Here is a 27,673-nt window from a genome sequence, read left to right on the forward strand (position 1 = left end):
GTGTTTCGGAGGATGCATGGCTCTCGACCTTCACCTCTCCCGAGTCCGTACGGGAGTTGCAGTGATGAGACAAGACTGTAACTACAACCAATTGGATACCATGAACTTTTTTTTATACCCATCTGTCTTATGTAACCATACCAAACATAACATATCAAACAAATTTGTGTGTCCTGTTGCGTTGAGCCTGAGACCAGGCTGGGGTAAACGGTAGACATGTTAGCTATCCACTTTGTTTTAATTATTATTCTGGGTATAGGGGAGGGTCACATGTTTTTTTCAAGTGTTCAGGGGGGTTTATGTCAAATATATTTTGCTGGAGAGCAGCAGCTACAATTCTGCTACAGGTAGTGTGTGTGTGTGTATATGCTCTTGTATACTCCATTGGCTACTCCATTGGCTACTCCATTGGCTACTCCATTGGCTACTCCATTGGCTACTCCATTGCCCAGAGAGACAGGAAACATCCGGACTGGTTCGATGAGAACGCGGACACCATCACAATCTTACTGGACAATATGCACAAAGCGCATAGGGCTACTCTCAACAGCCCCACATCTGCTACCCTCCGCCAGCAGTGGTGTGCATCACGCAAGGAAGTGCAAACAACCTTGCGTGCTCTGCAAATCAAATCGAATCAAATTTTATTTGTCACATACACATGGTTAGCAGATGTTAATGCGAGTGCAGTGAAATGCTTGTGCCCTCTAGTTCCGACCATGCAGTAATATCTAACAAGTAATCTAACAGAACGAATTGTGGACAAATAAGGCACAGGAAATCCAAATTTATGCAGACAAAAACGACATGCACAATTTCTACAACTTAGCTAAAGCTACCTACGGCCCTAGAAGTCGCCATCCAGTTCTGGGCTAACAGGGTCGTCTACGATGACGGTAATAACTATAACACTAACTGGGTTTCTACTGTTCACCGTGTAACAAGGCCAGTTCATTTAACTGAGATTTTGTAAAGATTAGAATTTATTTACCAGACATTATTTTGGCCATACTGTAAATAAATCATAACTGTATAAGAGTGAAACGAAATAACAGTTAATTGGCTTACTGTATTTTATCTGTTGGCTTTCTGGCCCCTTACTGTGTAGTTGTTCAAAAACATATATGTTTTCTTTCTGTGTACAATACGCATAAAGTCTCTCGACTTAAGTTTCACATCAACAAAGCGAAACTCCTCATCTAATACTGTCATGCAATGTTCTACACTTGCAGTAAGACTTAACTCTTTACATGGCTGAACTGTTTTTCTTTTGTCAGTCAGAGGTTAAAAACTAGAAGAAAACATGGAAATACCTGCAGAGTATTAACACAGAGCGAGAGAGGGAGAAAATGAGTAAGCAAGAGAGGGAATAGAAAAATAAGAAAGAGAGAGATGACAGTGCAGCATTGTAGCCGACTGGTTGTTCATTCATTTGCACCTCTACTGTTCGTTACTAGGAATATCTGTCACTGTCACCGATATACTGCAGGGTATATACAATTAAAAAAATTGATGCTTGTATTCTCACCTCTGTCCTTGCATTGCCGTATGGTGTAGAGATAGATACTAGTCTTACTGTGATGCTGTCACTGACAGAGAAACACATTCTAGGGACGACAATTGACTTTAATATCCAACACTCGTAGTGGGTGGCTGCATGAACATAGTATACTGTATACACTTCAGTAAGCACATAGACCGATAGATGATCACTTTTTAGATGATTTAAACACATATGTAGTATTCTTCACAGGAGGTCACAATACACAGCCTGCCTAGACATAGGATATATTCTACCTGTTATGTGAACATGTCATGTTTGAAAATGTCTATCTAATGTTTCATATTGTATAAGGCCACTGTTTGCACCAGGTGGAAAAACAAATAATTGTCACAGCGACAGTATTGGTAAACATATTGGTTTTCCTTGCGACAACAGATAGGATTGGCTTATTTCGCGAGTTAGAATTTAAGGTTGAAACTAAGTCTGTGTGATTGACAGGAGAGATGATCAGAGGGACACAGTTTTTTACCACGACTAGTAATGCCAGGGCTAAATAATGGATAGAGTTTCTCAGTGAAGGCGCAGCCGGTGAAAGAGTAGATATGAGACCTGGCATCCACATCATACAAAGAGACCCGACCCTCCTCATAATCCACAAACACCCCCTGGGGCTTCTGGGGCTTCTCAGGCGGAGGAGGACAACAGAGTCATAATTAGCTTGATGCGTATTTCCAGGCTTCCGCCACATGGTCCAATATCCATCCTTAGGACTCATTGTTAGGTATCCCTTCCTGTTTGTGGACTCTCTGACCACTCCTAAATCCCAGTTAAGCCCCTTCACCTGCACCTCATAGTAGAATCTCCCAGAGGAGAAGCCCTTATTTCCCAGGACACAGGCAGCTGGGTCCAACCTCTTTGTCAGGGAGACTATAACGCGGGTTTCCCGGTCTCTCTTGTTTCCTGTTCTTAGACAGTGTGATACAGAAGTGAGCAGTATCAGCGTCCAGAGTCACATCCACCGCATACTGCTGAATCCTCTTCTGCTCAGCATCACACAACTCCTTCACTTCACTCCACAGTGTCTCCTCCAGCTGAGACACTGCTCTCTGCAGGTTCCCCACACCCAGACTGCTGTGAACCCTGATCTCAGACCAGTCCTTGATGGGAGAAAGACTGCAGAGGGATGGGGAGCTCTGGAGGAGGTGGATGGGAACCTCGGTACGTGAGAGCTGCTCCAGCATGTTTTAAAATGTCTATCATACGTCATGTACGTATAAGGCCATTGTTTGCACAATAAGTTGGAAACAAATAAAATATCACAGCAACAGTATTGGTAAATATATTGGCTGTCCTTTGTGACAGCCGATATGATTTCCCAAGTTAGATTTGGAGGTTGCAACTCAGTCTGTGTATTCGACAGGACATATGATCAGAGGGATAGAGTTTTTACCACGATTGGAAAAATAAGGACTGAAGTATGGATAGAGTTTCTCAGTGAAGGTGCAGCCAGTGAAAGAGTAGATATGAGACCTGGCCTCCACATCATAAAAAGAGACCTGACCCTCCTCATAATCCACAAACACCCCCACCTTCTGGGGCTTCTCTCTCAGGAAGAGGGGGACAACAGAGTCCTCATTAGCATTATACTCGTTCCCATTCCTCAGCACAACAGCCCAGTATAAATCAAGAGGGCTCAGACAAACGTCTCCCTTCCTGTTGCTGGACTCTCCGGCCACTCCTAAATCCCAGCTATCCCCTTTCACTTGTACCTCATAGTAAAATCTCCCTGAGGAGAAGCCCTCCTTTCCCAGCACACTGGAACACTTGGAAAACCTATTTGGGTTGTCACGGTGATTGTTTGGTGTGTTTGACTGTCTCACTTGTTTCCTGTCCTTAGACAGGATGAGACACCTGTTTGCTGTATCAGGATCCAGAGTCACATCCAATGCATACTGCTGAATCATTTTCAGCTCAGCATCACACAACTTCTTCACTTCACTAATGAATGTCTCCTCCAGCTGAGACACTGCTCTCCTCAGAGTGCCCACGCCCTGACCACTGTGAACACTTATCTTAGACCTGTCCTTGGTGGGGGGAAGGCTGCAAAGGGATGTGGAGCTCTGGAGGAGGCGGAGGTGGTCCTCAGTGTGTGTCAGCTGCTCTAGCTCAGTGCGTCTCCTCTGTAGCTCAGTGATTTCCTGCTCCAGCTCTTTAATGAGGCCTTCGGCCCGCCTCTCCGCTGCTTTCTGCTTCTCCTCGACCACCTCAATGAAATCAGCCTGGCTTCTCTCAATGGAGTGCACCAGAGCAGTGAAGACCTGCACGCCGCCTGCTATCTCTCTCTCTGCGTCTCTCTTGCAGAGCGCTATTGAGTATTTGATGTCCTTAACCTTCTGCAGTTGCTTCTGGATCATCTGCTGCACTTCTACCTCCGTCTTCCCCAGCCGGGCTTTTTTCTTTCCGTACTCTTCCTCTAGAGGGACGGTGTAGTGAGTCTTGTGGTCTGTTTTTATGCACAAGACACAAACACACGTCTGGTCAGTCCTACAGAACATCTCCAGGAGCTTTTCATGCTCCTTACACACCCTGTCTTCCAGGTTCTCCACAGGGTCGATCAGCTTGTGTTTCTTCAGGGCTGGGGCTATCTGATGAGCCTCCAGGTGAGTCTCACAGTAAGAGGCCAGACACACCAGGCAAGACTTCAGGGCCTTGTGCTTCGTCCCAGTGCAGACATCACAGGCCACTCCTATAAGCTCAGAAGGGCAATGCTCTGGGCTGCTGGTAGCTTTCACTTGAACTGACTTCCTGAACTGAGCAGCCATCTCAGAAATGAAAGTATTGACAAAGAGATCTGGTCTCCTATCAAATGATTTTTTACACATTGGACACAGGCACAGGTCAGTGCTATCCCAGTACTTTCTGATACAGGCCTTGCAGAAGTTGTGTCCACATGGAATGGCTACAGGATCAGTGAACACATCCAGACAGACAGAGCACAGGAACTGCTTTTCAGACAGGAGACTGCTGGAGGATGCCATATCTAGACAGAGACCAAATGAGAAATCATGAGACATTTAATAGAATGAGTCCACTCACAAGACATTACGTTGGTCATAGTGCATAAGCTGATGTAAAGTGTCTTTGAAAGGCACATACAAATACAATGTAGCTTCAACTCTATAGTCGTCAAGGTGGCATTATGATACACTAACTTCCCAATTCTAATAGATTTTTTACCATGTTGCACAAGGAATAATCCTGAAATAATCTCAAAGAAAACAGGTGAAGACACAAACACTAGTTAATCAGTTCTTCATCTGTCCATGTAATACTTACCTTTCTTTAACTGGAGCTGCTTTCTCAGCTCTTTCTGTTTGTAGTATCAAACAAGGCCTGGAGATTGTATGCAGTTATTCCCAAAAAGATTTGTGAAGAGAACGCAAGACTGTGCTTACGTGTACAATATACACTCCGTCTCTTAAATTTCACTTCAGCATAGTGAAACTAACATGCTCCTCCCCAACTGATACTGTCAAGCAGTTTTTCTGCACTTCCTGGTAGACTTAACCCTTTACATGTTTAGACTCTCTTTGACAAGCTAGTTTAACCAGTTAAATGTAACTAAATGTCATCAAATGTAATCTAAGTCATCCCCAAAAGTAATTATTCATCATGAGAGCAGTGGCGGTTCTAGACCATTTCAACTGGGGGAGGGGGACAAGCTGGGGCCAGTTACATTAGACATTATTGTTGTCATATTGTTTTCTTCACTGCATTGCAGGCATTAGCAGGCAAAAGACCATGTTCATAATCATCATCGTTGCCACTGTCTAATAACGGATGTAAAAAAAGAACGATAGCAAAAATTTGTTATGTAAAAATTATTTCATACTCCACATTTAGGGGGGCCACAAGGGGGTCCAAAATTGTCACAGGGGCACTGCCCCCCCCCCCCCCCCCCCCCAGAACCGCTAGTGCATGAGAGGACCATAAACATGACCTAGTAATGCTGCACACTCAAAGAAAGGTTAAAATCTCAGGTTTCCAGTGTAAATAGTTATAAATTGCTGTGGCGTAGTCACCTTTGAGGACACAAGCTCAAGTACACAGTACAAATATGGTGAAAATATGAAATGTTTTGTATGATGTATTTCCTATTCAACAAAACACCCTAAAAAATGTAAATAAAAAGAATGTATGAATAAGGCTTGACATGACTTATGTGCTTTATAAATATAGTGTAATCAAATTATAAAACTACTAACTATAATATTTCACCTTCCTTATAACTGTAAAATACATATTATTTGTATGTTTGCATATTTTCTAAAGGTCCCTCTTGATCAAAACATCTGCCCCCATCGCTGTGAACGTCTGACAGAGCTCCTGCTTGGCTTCCTGAACTCGTTAGGAACTCGCCTTTCATCTCATATTAATCTTGTCTGTTTATGACAAACAAAGTGTTTTTTGTTTAATATCTATAAATGATTTAATGTGAATGGCTATAAATCGATCTCTGAATGTCCGACTGTGATGAAACCACTCTCCCCTGCTAAGCTACGATGTAACGATTGCAGGCGTGTGCTTTGTCAGTGGCTGCGATGTAGGGTTCAGCCAGGAGTTGGACAGTCGGAAGAGCGAATGAAATGGTAGGAGGGACATCCCAGGGCTCTGTGCAGGCAAGTTCTTTCACACCGATCTCAACAAACCATTTCTGTATGGACCTCGCTTTGTGCACGGCGGCATTATCATGCTGAAACCGCAAAGGGCCTTCCTCAAACTGTTGCCACAAAGATTGAAGCACAGAATCGTCTAGAATGTCATTGTATGCTGTAGTGTTGTAACGAGTGCGCTGAGAGTCGGGAAGCAAGTACAGGGAGTGAGTTTTTTAATAAATAAACAAAACAATAAACACAAACCACCAACAACGTACCGACATGAAACAGAGTCAATAACACCTGAGGAAAGAACCAAGGGGAGTGACAGAGATAGGGAACATAATCAAGGAGCTGATGGAGTCCAGGTGAATGTCATGAGGCGCAGGTGCGCAAGACGATGGTGACAGGTGTGCGGGATAATCAGTAGCCTGATGACCTAGAGGCCGGAGAGGGGGTATACGTGACAAGTGTTAAGATTTCTCTTCACTGGAACTAAGGGGCTTAGCCTGAACCATGAAAAACAGCCCCAGACCATTATTCCTCCACCAAACTTTATAGTTGGCACTACGAGTTCTGGGAGAAAACGTTCTCCTGGCATCTGCAAAACCCAGATTCGTCCGTCGGACTGCCAGATGGCAGAGTCCAATGGCGTCGAGCTTTACACCACTCCAGCCGACGCTTGACGTTGTGCATGGTGATCTTAGGCTTGTGTGCGGCTGCTCGGCCATGGAAACCCATTTCATGAAGCTCCCAACGAACAGTTATTGTGCTGATGTTGCTCCCAGAGGCAGTTTAGAACTCGGCGGTCCCGTTCTGTGAGCTTGTGTGGCCTACCACTTCTCGGCTGAGCCGTTGTTGCTCCTAGACGTTTCCACTTCACAATAACAGCGCTTACATTTGACCAGGGCAGAAATTTGACGAACTGACTTGGCTCGCAGCCTTCCCTGTAGCTCAGTTGGTAGAGCATGGTGTTTGCAACGCCAGGGTTGTGGGTTCGATTCCCACGGGGGGCCAGCACAGGAAAAAAAATTTTTTTTATGAAATTGTATGAAATGTATGCATTCACTACTGTAAGTCGCTCTGCATAAGAGCGTCTGCTAAATGACTAAAATGTAAAAATGTAATGTAAATGTATCCTATGATGGTGCCACGTTGAAAGTCATGTAGTGTATAATACAGTGGAGACATGGCTTCACTTATCCAATGACATACAGATTAGTTAAGAGTTAGGGTTCTTTGAGAAAAGTAGGAAGTAGCCATTCGTTGCGCACAACACAAGCTCTTATCTTTTAGTCATTATGCTCCATTCCACCGTCCACTGTTCTGATGGTCGCTAGGCAACTCTCCTTCATGGTTGGACGTGAAACCATATTGGCCCCCTCTCTCTCTGGGTGATTGGTTTGTGTGCTTCCATGTAGACAGGCGGTCTGGTTAAGTGGTGTGTGTGTGTGTGTGTGTGTGTTAGGGGACCTGTTCTGACTCATGCGGGTGAGGAGTGTAATTCAGTGGGAGAGGCAAAGTGCTGAGTGGGCTGGGCCTGGTTGGGAAAGGTCACAGTGCTCCCTGTCAGTGACAAACCCTCTGTAGTCCACACCAACACCCACTCACTGACCTTACACTCCGCTGTGCCTGAACAGAATGGAGACACACACACACACACTCCGTTACTCTCTCACCCACTCATACTCACCCACACAGACTTGCGCTGTCATACACATACCCACACGCATACACACTCACATTGTCACACACACAGATTCTCTCACACTAATATTCTTTCTCTCTCACACACACACACACACACACACACACACACACTCTTCTCCCAGACAGCGGAGCCCTGCAGCGTGAGGGGACAGTCAGTGTGGTTGTGGTTCATCTAGCTGGACAGCTCCTCGTTACTTCTAATTAACTCCTCATTAATCATCCACTCAGCACTATCACTATCATTGCAGACTACGTTTTGATTTTCCTTTTTTTTGGTTCTTTTTTTTAACGTTGTCCATTAAAAGGATATCTGTGGCCTCCTTCTCTGAGCTCAACCTTACGCTCTCCTCTGACTCCTCTGTCACACACAGACACTCACCACAGACACCCACCACAGACACTCACCACAGACACCCACCACAGACACCCACCACAGACACCCACCACAGACACTCACCACAGACACTCACCACAGACACTCACCACAGACACCCACCACAGACACCCAGCACAGACACTCACCACAGACACCCACCACAGACACTCACCACAGACACTCAGCACAGACACTCAGCACAGACACTCACCACAGACACCCACCACAGACACTCACCACAGACACCCACCACAGACACTCAGCACAGACACTCAGCACAGACACTCAGCACAGACACTCAGCACAGACACTCACCACAGACACCAGTGATTGCAGCCCTCTACTGATTATTCTACAGATTTCACCTTTGTTTAAACCACAAGAATCTCTTTAGGTTGAAAAGTATTTTTCGAGAGAGAACCTGGCTAGAAACGTACTAAAGACGTGGGATGAAGAGGAGAGTTAGGGTGGGAGATGCACCCCGATGTGCCCACTCTGTCGTCAGACTGTGAGGACAAAACTGACTTTTTGCTACAACCTAGAAAACATATCATTGGCTGTGATTATTGGTATGTTATTAATCACTGTTAATTCTTTGCTTTCTGCCCTGCATCTCTCATATAGTGATGTCCACCGCCTCTGAGGCGGGGGAGAATGAAAGGGAGAGGAGGAGAGGAAGGCACTTCCAGCAAGTGTGCAACTACTGGCACACAGATCTTCTCCTCACACACTGGCTTTACCGGCTCTCTCCCACTAGGTGGCACCACATCCACTGTCAGACAGGTAAGAGTCAGTGGCTGTGTCCGAAATCTGTCTTGCCACTACTTACTAAAATAACATACCGTGTACTAATAGTACTACATACTATTTAGAACGTACTGTTTAGTAAAAACGTATGCATTAAGTAACAAATATCAACATACTTCTCATTCATACTGAGAAGGCGTCATCTAATGCACCATCCTGCTTGTTCCCCGCAATGTGTTTATTGTTGTCAAACACGTGAGTGTGAAAAGACGATTCTCTTCCTCGAAGAAGTGCAGCGAATTCTACCTGATGAAAAGCCGGAATGACATCCTGGCATTTGAAGAATAATCCATTTTCGAAATTTCACATAGCCTATTATAAAACGTTCTATTTTCGTACACACAAAAAGCCTTCCATTAAGAACTCAAGCAGCGTACGGTATTCGGACACGGCCACTGGCTGCCTCACAATTTACATGACACCCTGTTAGTCCCCATATGGTGCAGTTTAAAATAGCTGATGATTATTTAGGACTACTATGAAATCATACTATGACATAAGGAGGTCATATGTGCTCATGACAAGTCTTACATTACTGTATCATAACGTATTGTATGTTTTGGCTGTAGTGTTACATTACTTGCAGACAGCAAATGAGGAACGCATACACTGGAGTGTATCTGTGAATTGACTTTGCTCTCTCTGAATCAGCTGGCTGTCAGTCAAGTGGTGGTGGGTAGGTTTGGCTAATCAGCACAGCCAATTCAGAGCCCTTCCAGCACCAACAGGACGCACAAATACCCACCATCAAAGTAGTGAAGTAAACACACACACACAGCACATGCACATAACGTGTGTACAGAGGTATACACAAGTTATGTACACTCTGCACCTCGCACATCGCACACACAAACCAAACTACAGCTATAACACTTGTTTGTTGACATTTCAGATGAGTATACCTTTTTCCAGACAAATGAAGCATGCACAGCTTAAATGTTGTGTGCCGGAATAATTTGGTCCAATAACATTACTAGTATCTTGTGGATACCATGATCGCACATATAAACAATCTAAAACATATATTTCTAATGTTCTACAATAAATGTGAAAATATTCCATGAAAAGGGTTTTAAAGTTTCCGGAATTTCACAACCCTCCACAGACACAAACTTGACAGGTTGGCAATATATAAACACAAGAAGTGTGCTTGGAAATGGGGAGTTTTTGTTCCTGCCTCATATGTTCAGGAATTACACTTAATTACATTAAAGTAGACGAGAGTTTCTCAACCCTGCACACACATACAATGTTATCAGCAGAGTTATCAACATAACTTTGAGTGACGTAGTCCTCTCTGTCGCCAGCCCCCTTTATAACCCTGGGTGTGGGACAGCATAAAGAGGAGCACTCGAGCTACGCAGAACAGTCAGTTCTTTAAGACTACGCAGAACATTCGAGTCTTTTGCAGAATATGTAATAAGAATGAAGGAAGTTTTAGCCTTGCTACTGCTGTCTCTGTGCTGCTGCCTGTCCAGGGGACTGGGTGATAATCGGGACAGTGAGGGGTACCAGGGGACTGGGGCTAGTCTAGCTGTCTGTCTGCCCGACACCTGTGCCCTGTTCAGGGAACTTGCAGCCATGAAAGAGAGATTAGGAACCATGGACCAGACGCAGGCTGCCCTGAAGGAAAGTTTTGGGGCCATGGGACAGAAACTGGGAGCTGTGGAGACCAAGCTACAGGGCAGTGAGAGTCAGGTGGAGGAGCTGAAGAAAGTGAATACAGGTAAGTAACAGAGATTTAACAAGCAAAGCATTCTGTGAAGTGTTATACAGCTTCATACACTTATTCTTATTTCATTGATTTTAACTTTGTCTTATTGATTACTATTTTGAAAACGATTCCCATAGGGCGGTGCACAATTGGCCCAGCGTTGTCCGGGTTTGTCCGGTGTAGGCTGTCATTATAAATAATAATTTGTCCTTATTTGACTTGCATAGTTAAATAAAGGTTCATTTTTTTTTTTAAATGATAATAATAATACAAATTTGTGGAGCCTTTACTACACTGTAATGTTGAGGTTTTATTACGAAATCCTTTCTGTTATAACAGCTCAAGAGGAAGAACTGAAAGCCTTGAAGAAGAGCTTATCACCTGGTAAGAGCAAGGTTCCACTCTTCCTCAAAGTGGCATCTATCTATCGATGTCCTTCTTGATATCTACTTGATTGTTCGTTCATTAATTCATTCCTTCATTCGTTCCCCAGCCCAGCCAAAAGTGGCCTTCTCTGTTGCTCTCAGAGACTCTGGCAGTGGGAATATTGGACCCTTTACCACCAATACCCCTTTACAGTACAAAAGAGTCTTCTCCAACACCGGCAGTAGCTACAATCCTGCTACAGGTACTGTGTGCGTGTGTGTGTGTGTGTGTGTGTGTGTGTGTGTGTGTGTGTGTGTGTGTGTGTGTGTGTGTGTGTGTGTGTGTGTGTGTGTGTGTGTGTGTGTGTGTGTGTGTGCGCGTTGTCAATCAGGTAGTGTTATTTATCTTCCTTCATAGGCATCTTCACAGCCATGGTCAGAGGGATGTACTGCTTCCGCTACTCCATGTACAGCAACAACTCCGGCCGTCCCAACTCTGTCGTGTCTCTGATGAAGAACAGTGAGAAGCTGGTTACTACATGGAACACTGATGACAGTATGAATGTCCACGAAAGCGCTAGCAACGCAGCGGTAGTGCAATTGGAGGTGGGAGACAGTGTTTACATCCAGCTCTGGGCTAACAGGGTCGTCTACGATGACATTAATAACTATAACACCTTTACTGGGTTCCTACTGTTCACCGTGTAACAAGACCAGTTGATTTAACTGAGGTTTTGTAAAGATTAGACTTGATTGACAAGATATTCATTTGGCCACACGGTATAGGTTTTCAAAACAAATACATCATAACTGTATAAGAGTGAAACGAAAAAATAAAAGTGAATTGGCTTACTGTATTTTATCTGGTGGTTTTCTGGCCCCTTCCTGACTAAAGTGTTGAAGCAGATTTATTTGGATCTGTAAATTTCTCCTGAGGCCACTAGCTAGAGCATTACCTAATGTAATGTTATGAGAGGGTATTAGTGTGCTGCTGGTCCCTGTGCTGTGACAGTCAGTTGACACCATGGAAATCCTGTGGGCTGAGCTGCTCGCTGCTGCTGCCAGAGAGGCTGAATCAACGACACGACGTCTAAACAACAGGCCCGCTGCGGCCAAGGCCATTGTCTTACCTTTGTACTGACGTTGTGTGTGTATCCTGTGGATGCGCGTACACACGTCATATATCACCACAGAGGAGCCATAATGACAAGCTGCAGGAACACTGAATGCATATAGTCGCCGGTGAAAGTCTACACACCTTTTGCACAGTCTTCACATTTTGCTGCCTTCAAAATAAATCTTTAAAGGGATTCAATTCAACAAAAAAATCCTACCAATATACACAACCTACTCCACATTATCAAAGTGGAAGAGAAATTATAGAACACCCCCCCCCCAAAAAACAATAATGTCTATATTACGTATGTCGTCACACCCCTGAGTTAATATTTGGTGGAAGCACCTTTGGCAGCCATTACAGCTGTGAATCATTTTGAATACGATTCTGCCAACTTTTCACAACTCTTAGAGCAACATAAACTCAGCAACAAAAAAAAAACGTCCTCTCGCTCTCAACTGTGTTTATTTTCAGCAAACTTAACATGTGTAAATATTTGTATGAACATAACAAGATTCAACAACTGAGACATAAACTGAACAAGTTCCACAGACATGTGGCTAACATAAATGGAATAATGTGTCCCTGAACAAAGGGGGGGTCAAAATCAAAAGTAAGTCAGTATCTTGTGTGGCCACCAGCTGCATTAAGTACTGCAGTGCATCTACTCCTCATGGACTGCACCAGATTTGCCAGTTCTTGCTGTGAGATGTTACCCCACTCTTCCACCAAGCCACCTGCAAGTTCCCGGACATTTCTGGGGGGAATGGCCCTAGCCCTCACCCTCCGATCCAACAGGTCCCAGACGTTGCTCAATGGGATTGAGATCCGGGCTCTTCGCTGACTATGGCAGAACACTGACATTGCAGGAAATCACGCATCTTGCAGGAAATCACGCACAGAACGAGCAGTATGGCTGGTGGCATTGTCAAATCCGACCACCACCCCTGCTTTGAGACAAAACCGTGACTCGTTAGTGAAGAGCACTTTTTGCCAGTCCTGTCTGTTCCAGCGACGGTGGGTTTGTGCCCATAGGCGACGTTGTTGCCGGTGATGTCTGGTGAGGACCTGCCTTACAACAGGCCTACAAGCCCTCAGTCCAGCCTCTCTCAGCCTATTGTGGACAGTCTGAGCACTGATGGAGGGATTGTGCGTTCCTGGAGTAACTCGGCCAGTTGTTGTTGCCATCCTGTACCTGTCCCGTAGGTGTGATGTTCGGATGTACTGATCCTGTGCAGGTGTTGTTACACGTGGTCTGCCACTGCGAGGATGATCAGCTGTCCGTCCTGTCTCCCTGTAGCGCTGTCTTAGGCTTCTCACAGTACGGACATTGCAATTTATTGCCCAGGCCACATCTGCAGTCCTCATGCCTCCTTGTAGCATGCCTAAGGCACGTTCACGCAGATGAGCAGGGACCCTGGGCATCTTTCTTTGGTGTTTTTCAGAGTCAGTAGAAAGGCCTCTTTAGTGTCCTAAGTTTTAATAACTGTGACCTTAATTGCCTACAGTCTGTAAGCTGTTAGTGTCTTAACGACCGTTCCATAGGTGCATGTTAATTAATTGGTTCATTGAACAAGCATGGAAAACAGTGTTTAAACCCTTTACAATGAAGATCTGTGAAGTTATTTGGATTTTTACGAATTATCTTTGAAAGACAGGGTCCTGAAAAAGGGCCGTTTCTTTTTTTGCTGAGTTTATATCCATTGTTTTTGTCAAAATTTCTCATGTTTAGTCAATTTGGTTGGGAATCATTGACGGACAGCGATATTCAAACCTTGTCTCTGCTTTTCAAGCAGATTTAAGTCAGGACTGTGACAGGCACATTCAGGTACACTCAACAACAATTGGATAGTCATTCTGGTGTGTCTTTGGCACTCACATTTGCATAATTGTCCTGCTGAAAATTGTAATTCTATCCCAGGGTTTTCAGAAGACTACGGCGGGTTTTCCTCTAACTTTTTATCTGGGCTTTGCTCCTCATATTTATTTTGATCCTGACAAACTCCCCAGTGTCTGCAGGTGATAAGCATACCCATAAAATGATGCTGCCACAACAATATTTGAAAATACAGACTATCAACAACATTGCACTCACTCCTCACTACTGGCCTGTATGACAAAGTGAAAAAAAGGAGGCCTGTGTTAATAAAATCCATTCCAAATAATAAATTATGTTTGCATCAAAGACATTAAGTAATATTGCAAGACAACACAGCAAAGAAATTACATTTTTGGCCAAAATGAAAAACTACAGGTTTGGGCCTGTAGTACTCAAGGAAGACTGGTGGACAAAAAAGGGATTGATTCCACCAGTCAGCAGGGTATTGAGGAAGAGAGGCCCTTCACCAGTGGAGATTAAAACCATGTATCTCTTTCTTTCTCTCTCTGGCCCCCATGGAGCAGCAATCTAAGGCCATCTCCAAACAAAACAAAAGAGATTAAGCGAAAAATGGATGGAAAGAGAGATGAGGAAAGAGTCACTGACTGGGACCGTAGAGCGATCACACATACGATGGTATAGTAGATGTGCTGGTGTGTCATCTCTCTCTTCCTGCAGTGATGTAGCCCAGACTGATACAGATCAGCGACATGGTTAAAAGATACTGAAAAGAGTATAATCTGCACGTTACATTTCAGCCGTACCTCATTATTCCCACATCTTCAAACCTGTTATTCTATCTAGTTTAAAACATTCCCTTTTTATGCCGGCTGTACTCACATATTGGTTCTTATACCAGTTATTGTTAATTGTATTTGTCTGTATGTGTGTGTATCCGGGGGGGAGGGGGGGGATCCTTTGTGTTCCCTGCCCAGACTTGCCCTGGTCAGACAATGGGGTAATATTGGCCAAACATTCCCCTCACCAATGATGGAGATGTGGAAATTACTATCAAGAATCCATAACGTATGAGTCCACAGAAATGGATCTGATTGGCTAGTCTGAGTGGACAGAAGGCAATTTATGGTTTGTTCAGAATTGGGGGCAATATTTCCAGCCTGGCTTTCCCATGCCACCATAGCAGCCACCCCCAGCCTCTGCCCCTCTCCTCACACAGACATACACAAACCCACACCTGTCCCTCCATGCTCACCCCCCTCCCTAGGGAAATTCTATACTTGTCCCTGTCTGACGACCGGCCGCTCCGTTTGGCTGGTCGCACTAGCAACGGCCTGCTCGTTGCCAACGGCAGCAGAGGATAAATAAAGTGTGTGTGTATGTGGGATGAGGATGAATGAGTCCGACAGACAGCCTTGCCATCGTCAGTAAACAGAGAGAGAGAGAGGGAGGGGGAGAGTGATAAACACAGGGCTGAAAAGTGCAGGAGCAAGACAGAAAAGGGGGGGAAGGGAGGGGGTGTGTTGCTGAAGATGAGGATATTATAGATGGCTGTATTTCCTGTATCTACTGCTGTGTCGTATACAATACACATAATACATCAAGGAGGTACAACGGAAAGGGAGATTCCACTACATTTTTCTAGAAATTAGGCAGATGCTATGGCCATAGAAATCTAACCCAGCTGCTCCCAAATGGATTACGTAAACCAGTTGCATTATCACATAATGATGAGGATGGCTGGCTGTAAATTACAATGAGAAGAAAGTTTGTGGTGTGCTATGCAGACATAGATTATCCCAACTGTTTCCTCTCACTACCTGTGATTCTGACTGGGTAACATCTGGTGTCTTCATATTGGGCAATGAGGCCACATGCACGCAACACACACACACACACACACACACACACACACACACACACACACACACACACACACACACAGCGCAACAAGGTTTTATTTCATCCCTCTGTCTTGCCAAGTCAATCAGCTCAGTGATGTCATCGTGTCAGTGTGCCTATGCAGGATTACTGCCACAGCTGTTGTACCTTACTGAGATCCAAAAATACACACACAAACAAACACACACCCTTTCAACTAGACATAGGCTACAGTAAAAACAAAGCGCTGATAAACGAATGCGCACATCTCACACCGACGGAGAGTGAAGATGGACAGTAACGCTCACGTTCCTGCTCAAGGATGTAGACTCACTCCCCATCAATGATTACATCAACAACAAAACAGCACCATCCCAGCAGTGTGAGAACTAAATAATATCTCTTAGGAGTAAGGGGCATAAGACGTGTCTGAGGAGGGTTGGTGTGAGGTTCTCCTCCATGCTGTGATCGTTTAGGGAGGGTTAAAGAACCCTAAACACCCGCTGGGTGTGAGTCATTAAGCAGGAGGAGTGTGTGAACACACACATACACACTGGGCCCAACAGCCAGGAAATGAGGAATATGCAATAAGAGTGGGGGTGTGATTGAATCAGCCTGCTGCCTCTTGGCTCCCAGCTCTTGACTCACAGCCCATAACTGAATAACAATGCCAGGGAGTCCAGGGTGATTTGCAACTCATGGTGATTGATTCAGATTCTTACTCTCATCCACTCGACTACAACACAGCAGGTCATTTACGAGCGCTCCCGTTGGCTATACTATCAGTATCAGTACTATCAGTATTATTAGATTTTGGGAGGATTTTTAGTGGCACAAAAACTAGAGCTGACCTCAGAATTTGGAGAGGTGGTGTGTCTTGCTCTTCTACCATGAACTCTGGCCTGAAAATAGTTTTTGGATTGCAAACATTCACCCTGGCTTGCGCTGCTCCTTTCTTTCTCTCGCTCTCGCTCTCGCTCTGTCTTCCCCCCTCTCAATTCAATTCAAAGGGCTTTATTGGCATGGGAAACATACATTATGTTTACATTGCCGAAGCAAGTGAAATAGATAAACAAAAGTGAAATAAACAATAAAAAAATGCACAGTAAACATTATACTCACAAAAGTTCCAAAGGAATAGAGACATTTCAAATGTCATATTATGGCTATATACAGTGTTATAATGATGTGCCAATAGTTTTGATTTAAATTTGATTTGAAGTACAAAAGGTAAAATAAATAAGCATAAATATGGGATGTATTTACAATGGTGTTTGTTCTTCACTGGCTGCTCTTTTCTTGTGGCTACGGGTCACAAATCTTGCTGCTGTGATGTCACACTGGTATTTCACCCAGTAGATATGAGTTTTCCAACATTTGATTTGTTTTCAAAAGATTTTTGGGTCTGTGTAATCTGAGGGAATTATGTGTCTCTAATATGATTATACATTTGGCAAGAGGTTAGGAAGTGCAGCTCAGTTTTCACCTCATTTTGTAGGCACTGTACACATAGCCTGTCTTCTCTTGAGAGCCAAGTCTGCCTACGGCGGTCTCTCTCAATAGCAAGGCTATGCTCACTGAGTCTGTATATAGTCAAAGCTTTCCTTAATTTTGGGTCACTCACAGTGGTCAGGTATTCTGCCACTGTGTACTCTCTGTTTAGGCCAAATAGCATTCTAGTTTTTGTTCATTCTTTCCAATGTGTCAAATATTATATTGTAGTTTTCTCATTATTTGGTTGGGTCTAATTGTGTTGCTGTCCTGGGGCTTTGTGGGATCATTTTGTGTTTGTGAACAGAGCCCCAGCACCATCTTGTTTTGGGGACTCTTCTCCAGGTTCATCTCTCTGTAGGTGATGGCTTTGTTATGGAAGGTTTGGGGATCACTTCCTTTTAGGTGGTTGTAGAATTTAACTTCTCTTTTCTGGATTTTGATAATTAGCAGGTATCGTCCTAATTCTGCTCTGCATGCATTAATTCAAGCATTTATAGCCAGATCCTAATTGGCAGGTTGAATTTTATGTTCCTTTTGATGGCGTAGAAGGCCCTTCTTGCCTTGTCTCTCTGATCGTTCACAGCTTTGTGGAAGTTATCTGTGGCGCTGATGTTTAGGCCGATGTACAGTATGTATGCTCTAGGGCAACAGTGTCTAGATGGAATTTGTATTTGTTGTCCTGGCAACTGGACCTTTTTTGGAACAGCATTAGCTTTGTCTTACTGAGATTTAATGTCAGGGCCCAGGTCTGACAGAATCTGTGCAGAAGACCTCGGTGCTGCTGTAGGCCCTCCTTGGTTGGGGACATAAGCACCAGATCATCAGAAAACAGTAGACATTTGACTTCAGATTCTAGTAGGGTGAAGCCGGGTGCTGCAGACTGTTATAGTGTCCTCGCCAATTCATTGATGTATGCAGTGCATTCGGAATGTGTTCAGAACCGGAATGTATACAACCGGTGTATAACTTACAGTGAAATGCTTACTTACAAGCCTCTAACCGACAATGAAATTTAAAAGAAAAATGTACACTGCTGAAAAAAATTAAGGGAACACTAAAATAACACATCCTAGATCTGAATGAATGAAATAATCTTATTGAATAGTTTTTTCTTTACATGGTTGAATGTGCTGACAACAAAATCACACAAAAATAATCAATGGAAATCCAATTTATCAACCCATGGAGGTCTGGATTTGGAGTCACACTCAAAATTAAAGTGGAAAACCACACTACAGGCTGATCCAACTTTGATGTAATGTCCTTAAAACAAGCCAAAATGAGGCTCAGTAGTGTGTGTGGCCTCCACGTGCCTGTATGACCTCCCTACAACATCTGGGCATGCTCCTGATGAGGTGGCGGATGGTCTCCTGAGGGATCTCCTCCCAGACCTGGACTAAAGCATCCGCCAACTCCTGGACAGTCTGTGGTGCAACGTGGCGTTGGTGGATGGAGCGAGACATGATGTCCCAGATGTGCTCAATTGGATTCAGGTCTGGGGAACGGGCGGGCCAGTCCATAGCATCAATGCCTTCCTCTTGCAGGAACTGCTGACACACTCCAGCCACATGAGGTCTAGCATTGTCTTGCATTAGGAGGAACCCAGGCCCAACCACACCAGCATACGGTCTCACAAGGGGTCTGAGGATCTCATCTCGGTACCTAATGGCAGTCAGGCTACCTCTGGCGAGCACATGGAGGGCTGTGCGGCCCCCCAAAGAAATGCCACCCCACACCATGACTGACCCACCGCCAAACCGGTCATGCTGGAGGATGTCGCAGGCAGCAGAACGTTCTCCACGGCGTCTCTAGACTCTGTCACGTCTGTCACATGTGCTCAGTGTGAACCTGCTTTCATCTGTGAAGAGCACAGGGCGCCAGTGCCAATCTTAGTGTTCTCTGGCAAATGCCAAACGTCCTGCACGGTGTTGGGCTGTAAGCACAACCCCCACCTGTGGACGTCGGGCCCTCATACCACCCTCATGGAGTCTGTTTCTGACCGTTTGAGCAGACACATGCACATTTGTGGCCTGCTGGAGGTCATTTTGCAGGGCTCTGGCAGTGCTCCTCCTGCTCCTCCTTGCACAAAGGCGGAGGTAGCGGTCCTGCTGCTGGGTTGTTGCCCTCCTACGGCCTCCTCCATGTCTCCTGATGTACTGGCCTGTCTCCTGGTAGCGCCTCCATGCTCTGGACACTACGCTGACAGACACAGCAAACCTTCTTGCCACAGTTCGCATTGATGTGCCATCCTGGATGAGCTGCACTACCTGAGCCACTTGTGTGGGTTGTAGACTCCGTCTCATGCTACCACTAGAGTGAAAGCACCGCCAGCATTCAAAAGTGGCCAAAACATCAGCCAGGAAGCATAGGAACTGAGAAGTGGTCTGTGGTCACCACCTGCAGAACCACTCCTTTATTGGGGGTGTCTTGCTAATTGCCAATAATTTCCACCTGTTGTCTATTCCATTTGCACAACAGCATGTGAAATGTATTGTTAATCAGTGTTGCTTCCTAAGTGGACAGTTTGATTTCACAGAAGTGTGATTGACTTGGAGTTACATTGTGTTGTTTAAGTGTTCCCTTAATTTTTTTGAGCAGTGTATAATAATGTAAAAAAAATACACATAAGAATGAGATAAAAGTAACAAGTAATTAAAGAGAAGTATTAAAATAACAATATCAGAACTATATACAGTGGGGAACCAGTACAGAGTCAATGTGCAGGGAACACCGGTAAGTTGAGGTAATATGTACATGTGGGTAGAGTTATTAAACTGACTATGCAAAGATGACAACAACAGAGAATAGCAGCGGTGTAAAAGGGGGGGGGGCACTGCAAATAGTCTGGGTAGCCATTTGATTAGATGTTCAGGAGTCTTACGGCTTGGGGGTAGAAGCTGTTTAGAAGCCTCTTGGACCTAGAAGCCTCTTGGCACTCCGGTACCGCTTGCCGTGCGATAGCAGAGAGAACAGTCTATGACTAGGGTGGCTGGAGTCTTTCACAATTTTTAGGGCCTTCCTCTGACACCGCCTGGTATAGAGGTCCTGGATGGCAGGAAGCTTTGCCCCAGTGATGTACTGGGCCGTACTCACTACCCTCTGTAGTATCTTGCGGTTGGAGACCGAGCAGTTGCCAAACCAGACAGTGATGCAACCAGTCAGGATGCTCTCGATGGTGCAGCTGTAGAACCTTTGTGTATCTGAGGACCCATGCCAAATCTCCTGAGGGGGAATAGGTTTTGTCGTGCCCTCTTCACGACTGTCTTGGTGTGCTTGGACCATGTTAGTTTGTTGGTGATGTGGACACCAAGGAACTTGAAGCTCTCAACCTGCTCCACTACAGCCCCGTTGATGAAAATGGGGGAGTGCTCGGTCCTCTTTTTCCTGTAGTCCGCAATCATCTACTTTGTCTTGATCACGTTGAGGGAGAGGTTGTTGTCCTGGCACCACACGGCCATGTCTCTGACCTCCTCCCTATAGGCTGTCTCATCATTGTCGCTGATCAGGCCTACCACTGCTGTGTCATCGGCAAACTTAATGATGGTGTTGGAATCGTGCCTAGCCATGCAGTCATGAGTGAACAGGGAGTACAGGAGGGGACTGAGCCCTGTGTTGAGGATCAGCGTGGCGAATGTGTTGTTACCTACCCTTACCACCTGGGGGCGGCCCGTCGGGAAGTCCAGGATCCAGTTGCAGAGGGAGGTGTTTAGTCCCAGGGTCCTTAGCTTATTGATGAGCATCGTGGGCACTACGGTGTTGAACGCTGAGCTGTAGTCAATGAATAGCATTCTCACATAGGTGTTCCTTTTGTCCAAGTGGGAAAGGGCAGTGTGGAGTGCAATAGAGATTGCATCATCTGTGGATCTGTTGGGGCGGTCTTCAAATTGGAGTGGGTCTAGGGTTCCTGGGATAATGGTGTTGATGTGAGCCACGACCAGCCTTTCAAAGCTCTTCATGGCTGCAGACGTGAGTGCTACGGGTCAGTAGTCATTTAGGCAGGTTACCTTAGTGTTCTTGGGCACAGGGACTATAGTGGTCTGCTTGAAACATGTTGGTATTACAGACTCGGACAGGGAGAGGTTGAAAATGTCAGTGAAGACACTTGCCAGCTGGTTAGCGCATGCTCAGAGTACACGTCCTGGTAATCCGTCTGGCCCTGCAGCCTTTTGAATGTTGACCTGTTTAAAGGTCTCACATCGGCTGCAGATGTTACACCCCTGAAAAAGGGGAGAAATAATCATGAGAGTGATACGGTATTGTTTCCTCACTGAGAACTTTTACTGCAATCATTTTACCAAAGTAACACATTTTACAAAAGTAACACATTTTACAAAAGTAACACATTTTACAAAACAACAGATCTACAGGAAAGAGCTAGTGTTGTAGGGTACAAGGCTTATTCAAGCCACAACAGCATACTCTGTAATTCAATGAAACATACACTCATTTCAATATAACTGTCAAGCACAAAGCTTTAACTCAGTAAACCATAACTCAATTTATCAACAGTCAATAAAGTGTTTGAAAAACCATTATACAAATAACACCGCAAAATATCTTATTAACAACGCACATGTTCATTCACGATCGACATAAAATGGCAGCTACTCTCAGTACGAAGCTAGCCTTCGCTGCAACCGAGCAGGGCTCATATTACTCTCAGCAAACTTAACTCTAACTTCCTCAAGATGTTACTAAGATACACCTTAAACACTCTTGACATGTTAGCGAGTTATTACATTTAAATTACTCTGTTTTATCATCAATAACGTACCTGAAAAAGGGGAGAAATAATCACGAGAGTGATACGGTATTGTTTCCTCACTGAGAACTTTTACTGCAATAAGGAAAAGACCACGATTTCCCCGCGAACTTGGGTGGAGACCAGAGCAATCAATCTCAGGCTCATAGATTAAGAGCATTTAGTAGATCACAGATGAACACTTTTCCCCTTCAATTAGGCACCACAAAATAAAGTAATCAATATAACGTTTACACATTCCTTTTACAATTCTTACCCTTTGTACGCTTGATGGATTTGAAGTTTTTAACACAATTATATGAATGTTATCAATCTCTATCAACTAATACAGAATGCATGATCTTTTTAACCTTAGATGTTTTAAGATCCTCACATACTATGAACTTACTAATACTTTTTTAATGTATAACAGGCTATGAGTAACCTGTCACACTCTCCCCGACAAAATAAATGTTGTCCCAACATTACCAACATTGTCTTCAACAGTCTGTATGCACTGGACCTAGGAAATCCTCTTCTGTAAGGTAGTACTTGAGCAGAGGTCAAGGGTCACAGGTCAAATATAACAAACAAGTTATTTTCACAGTCCATATCTGTTGACCAGCTGTATAAACAGTCCATAAGCAGTCTTTTCTCATACTATTGATCAACAGTCCATCAATTTTAATGATCTATATGCATAGTCTGCAAATTGTCTCTTGTGACAGTCTGTGAAATCAGTCAGTAGTCCATGGTCAAACATGTCAACTCTGTAGCCTCATGTTTGCTGAAGCCCATACATGTAAGGTGGCTGAAAGTAACATTGCTGTAGTGATGGCAGCCATGGAACCATTCCTGGTGCAGAGTAGACAGGGAACAACTGTGGATGTGGCTGAATACTGTAGTAGGAAGGGATACCAAGCTGATCATAGGTGATACGTCTTGGAGGGTGTCTCTCTCTTTGTGGCAGCTGGTAGGCTGGTTCCTCAGGTTCAGCAGCAGCAGTTAATGAAGGAAAGGCACTTGGTGAACGATTATCAGGCAAATTTTCAGCAGGCAAGTTCAGCTCCTCAGCAGGCAGACCTTTAACTGTTGTTGTCTCCTCCAGCCGCTTTTCAACAAGAGGCTGTGCTGGTAGCGTATCAGGGACTGGCACTGCAACTGTCTGTTTCACTGGTGGGGGCCTGTGTTCCCACTCTCTCGCTGGTTCAGCATTCCTCTCCTCAGGTACTGTAGGATATATGGGAACCTGTAGCGGCTCATGATGAAGGTCATATTCATCCCCGCTGTCTTCATCAGAATCTAGAGGCTCTGATTCAGGCTGATGTCTCCTTTTTGGTCATTTCTGGTTGTGTCTCAAAAGGTAAGTGGTCACAGGACATGAGCAGGTTTCTGTGCAGGACCCTGGAGCGTCCCCTACCCTTTTCAGGTCTCAATTCAAAAATCGGCAGGTCTGAACCCATTTGTTTCACTACTGTGTGAATTGTATCTTCCCAATAGTTACAGAGTTTTCCTGGTTCTCCTCTTGGTGTCAGGTTTTTAATCAGAACTCGCTCGCCAGGCTGTAGCACTGAACTCCTAACTTTAGTGTCATAGTACTTCTTACTTCTTTCAGCGGCTTTCTGAGCATTTTCATTTGCAATGGCGTATGCTTCTTCCATCCCTCGTTTCCAGTTCTCCACATAGTCTCGCTGGTTACTGGAACCTGCCTCTGTGCACAATCCAAAGAGCATATCAACTGGAAGCCTGGGTGATCTCCCAAACAGAAGATAAAATGGTGAATAGCCAGTCACTTCGCAACGGGTGCAGTTATAGGCATAAACCAGTTTGTTCAGTTTGACTTTTGTGTCTCAGTTAGTGTCTTTAACATTTGCAACACTGTTCTGTTCATGCGTTCCACTTGACCGTTCCCCATCGGGTGGTAGGGTGTTGTTCTGGACCCCGCCATGCCACTGAGTTTCTTTAACCTCTTACATCTAGATGTTCTGCTAGCGGAACGTCTGCTCCAATATCCAATGATGGGCGGGGCGCGAAATACAAACTCCTCTAAAATCCGAAAACTTCCACTTTTCAAACATATGACTAATTTACAGCTATTTAAAGACAAGACTCTCGTTAATCTAACCACACTGTCCGATTTCAAAAAGGCTTTACAGCGAAAGCAAAACATTAGATTATGTCAGCAGAGTACCCAGCCAGAAATAATCAGACACCCATTTTTCAAGCTAGCATATAATGTCACAAAAAACAAAACCACAGCTAAATGCAGCACTAACCTTTGATTATCTTCATCAGATGACACACCTAGGACATTATGTTATACAATACATGCATGTCTGTTCAATCAAGTTCATATTTATATCAAAAACCAGCTTTTTACATTAGCATGTGACGTTCAGAACTAGCATTCCCACCGAACACTTCCGGTGAATTTACTAAATTACTCATGATAAACGTTCACAAAAAGCATAACAATTATTTTAAGAATTATAGATACAGAACTCCTCTATGCACTCAATATGTCCGATTTTAAAATAGCTTTTCGGATGAAGCACATTTTGCAATATTCTAAGTACATAGCCCGGCATCACAGGGCTAGCTATTTAGACACCCAACCAGTTTAGCCTTCACCAAAATCACATTTCCTATAAGAAAAATGGTCTTACCTTTCCTGTTCTTCGTCAGAATGCACTCCCAGGACTTCTACTTCAATAACAAATGTTGGTTTGGTCCCAAATAATCCATCGTTATGTTCCATCAACGACGTTTTGTTTGTGCGTTCTAGACACTATCCCAATGGTAAATCACGGTCGTGCGCATGGCACAGAACGTGACAAAAAAATTCTAAATATTCCATTACCGTACTTCGAAGCATGTCAACCGCTGTTTAAAACCAATTTTTATGCAATTTATCTCGTAGAAAAGCGATAATATTCCAACCGGGAATCTGCATGTCTGTAAACTGAGGGAAAAACCGAAAGACGGGGGCGGGGCAGGTCGCGAGCCTAAGCAATTCTCCACTGATTGCCCACTTAGCTTTTGCTCTCGTGTGCTTCAGCCAGGGCTTTGAATTACGTCATTCCTGTTTTTCCTGGGCTCTGAGAGCCCATTGGAGACGTGGGAAGTGTCACGTAAGAGCAGAGATCCTTTGTAATAGATAGAGAGAATCAACAAGGGCAAGAAATGTTCAGACAGGGTACTTCCTGAACAGAACCTTCTCAGGTTTTTGCCTGCAAGAGGGGTTCTGTTATACTCACAGACACCATTCAAACAGTTTTAGAAACTTTGGAGTGTTTTCTATCCAAAGCTAATAATTATATGCATATTCTAGTTTCTGGGCAGGACTAATAATCAGATTAAATCGGGTATGTTTTTTATCCAGCCGTGAAAATACTGCCCCCTAGTCATAAGAGGTTAACTGATGGAACAACTGATTTTCAAATTCTCCCCCTTGGTCATGGTGGATGCGGGACGGGAACCCAAACTTCAGGGCAAAGTCATTGAAGATGAGATTTGCAGCAGTTTTACCTGACTTTGATGTGGTGGCATAGGCTTGAGTAAAACGTGTAAAATGATCAACAATCACGAGGATGTACTCATATCCCCTTTGCATCTGTCGAGATGAAGGAAGTCTATACATACCAGTTCAAATGGCTGTGTCGTCACAATGTTGGTCAGAGGAGCTCTTGTTTCATGGGCTGGCTTTTTCTGCTTGACACAGCTACAAGTTTTAGTCACATAGTGCTCGATGTCAGATTGCATATATGGCCAGAAGAAGCGGTCACGTACTAGTGATAGAGTGCGGTCAGTACCTTGGTGTCCCATGTTATTGTGCAACTCTTCCATTACTTTACCTTTGTACTGCTCTGGTAGAACTAACTGCTTGTGGGCTGTAGTGATTCTGTACAGAATGCCATCATTGTCAATTTGTCCCATTCTCTGAATAGGCATTTTGTCTTTGGACTGGATTCCTTTTGCTCTTTAACTGGCGGTTTGGAACCAGACAGTTTGAAATTGAGCACAGGACGGATGACCAGATCAGATTCTTGTGCTTCTCTTATCCCATCTTTTGGGATCGAGCTGATTGTTGCAGTGGTTGTCTCACCTTCAGCTGATACTGACATAGATGCAGCTGAAAGTGACCAAGGTACAACAGCCTCTTTCTGTACCTCAACTGCTTGTATTGTGGCGGCAATGGTGTCTGGTGGAAGCTCCTCAGAACATTCTTCCATCAGTGACTCTACATCCAGTGGCATCCTTGACAAAGCATCGGCATCACCGTTCTCTCTGCCTGGCCTGTACTTTATTGTAAAGTGGAAATCAGCCAATTCTGCAACCCACCTGGAAGTGGTTGCGTTCAGTTTTGCAGTAGACAGAATGTAGCTGAGCGGGTTGTTATTGCTGTATACAGTGAAGGTTGGAGCATAGTACAAATAATCATGGAACTTATCAGTGATTGCCCATTTTAGAGCTAGAAATTCTAGCTTGCCCGAGTGGTAGTGATAGTTCTTCTCAGCTGCTGTTAAGGTTCGAGAGCCATAAGCAATGACCCTAAGCATTTTTCTGAGCTGGCCCACAGTCTCTGGTCTGATTTCTTTCAATGCTCTTACTGCTTCAAAATCGGCTGGGTCAACTCGGCTGCCCTCTGCAGACACTATTCTGCCCAAATAACGGACCTGGGGTTTAAAGAGATCACACTTACTTGGTTTGAGTTTAATGCCATACTCTCTGAGACGCTGCAAAACTTTTCGCACATCATTCACATGGCTGTCGAAGGTTTTACTGAAAACTAGCGTGTCGTCCAGATAAGGAATGCAGATGTTATCCCGGAGCCCTTCCAAACACTCCTCCATACACCGCTGAAAAGCTGCAGGAGCGTTCATGAGGCCGAATGACATACGTATCCACTCATAGAGTCCCCATGGGGTCACAAATGCTGTCAGTGGTCTGCTTTCTTCAGAGATGAACCCCTGGTGATATGCTTTTCCCTGATCTAGGAGGGAGAACCAGGAATTACCACCTAAACTGTCCATGATGTCTTGGACCCGAGGGATAGGCTGGCGGTCGGGATGTGTCTTTCTGTTCAGTTCTCTGTAATCTATACACAACCGGAGGGTCCCGTCCTTCTTCCGAACGCACACGACAGGTGAAGAATATGAAGAGTTTGACTTCCTAACCCAGCCCTGGGCTATGAGGTCATAAAGGTAACCCTTCATCTCCTGATACAGTGGCCTGGGCACTGACATGTATGTGCGCTTGACTGGTTCAGAGTCCTTTAGAGAAATAGTCATTTTCAATCATTCAATACAGCCAATGTCATTGTCTGATCTGGAGAAGGAGTGACACTCTTCTCTAAGCATTTGCCTAACAACCTCTCTCTGCTCTTCGGTTAGGTGATTTAAACCTACTGGTGGATCCCACTGTTCAGTAGCAGGACATGGGGTTTGAACGCTTGTGTGATTCACTGTGGCT

General features: G+C 44.5%; 2 protein-coding genes and 1 long non-coding RNA gene across 3 annotated transcripts; 1 reads left to right on the forward strand and 2 right to left on the reverse strand.

Moving 5' to 3' along the window:
• Positions 1-1,610: 1,610 nt before the first annotated feature.
• On the reverse strand, positions 1,611-5,020 carry LOC115203949 (nuclear factor 7, ovary-like). The gene is made up of 2 exons (XM_029769053.1): positions 4,841-5,020; positions 1,611-4,544 (listed from the first exon to the last, which is right to left on the reverse strand). Exon 2 carries the CDS (start codon positions 4,540-4,542, stop codon positions 2,905-2,907), a length of 1,638 nt encoding a protein of 545 aa, XP_029624913.1. The 5' UTR covers positions 4,543-4,544; positions 4,841-5,020; the 3' UTR covers positions 1,611-2,904.
• A 5,356-nt stretch (positions 5,021-10,376) lies between these two features.
• Positions 10,377-11,991, forward strand: LOC115203950 (complement C1q-like protein 2). Its single transcript, XM_029769054.1, has 4 exons — positions 10,377-10,778; positions 11,106-11,150; positions 11,260-11,394; positions 11,550-11,991. Exons 1-4 carry the CDS (start codon positions 10,478-10,480, stop codon positions 11,837-11,839), a joined length of 771 nt encoding a protein of 256 aa, XP_029624914.1. The 5' UTR covers positions 10,377-10,477; the 3' UTR covers positions 11,840-11,991.
• Positions 11,992-24,042: 12,051 nt separating this feature from the next.
• On the reverse strand, positions 24,043-25,688 carry LOC115202740 (uncharacterized). The gene is made up of 2 exons (XR_003880040.1): positions 25,621-25,688; positions 24,043-24,168 (listed from the first exon to the last, which is right to left on the reverse strand). It is a non-coding gene; the product is annotated as an uncharacterized LOC115202740 (long non-coding RNA).
• Positions 25,689-27,673: the final 1,985 nt, after the last annotated feature.

Source organism: Salmo trutta, chromosome 12, assembly GCF_901001165.1.
Source record: "Salmo trutta chromosome 12, fSalTru1.1, whole genome shotgun sequence".
Lineage (NCBI taxonomy): Eukaryota > Metazoa > Chordata > Actinopteri > Salmoniformes > Salmonidae > Salmo > Salmo trutta.

Coding starts and splice junctions, on each gene's coding strand:
- LOC115203949 (XM_029769053.1), bottom strand. CDS start 4,542: ATGGCATCCTCCAGCAGTCTCCTGTCTGAAAAGCAGTTCCTGTGCTCT.
- LOC115203950 (XM_029769054.1), top strand. CDS start 10,478: ATGAAGGAAGTTTTAGCCTTGCTACTGCTGTCTCTGTGCTGCTGCCTG. Junction 10,779..11,105: donor GCTGAAGAAAGTGAATACAG/GTAAGTAACAGA, acceptor CTGTTATAACAG/CTCAAGAGGAAGAACTGAAA. Junction 11,395..11,549: donor TAGCTACAATCCTGCTACAG/GTACTGTGTGCG, acceptor CTTCCTTCATAG/GCATCTTCACAGCCATGGTC.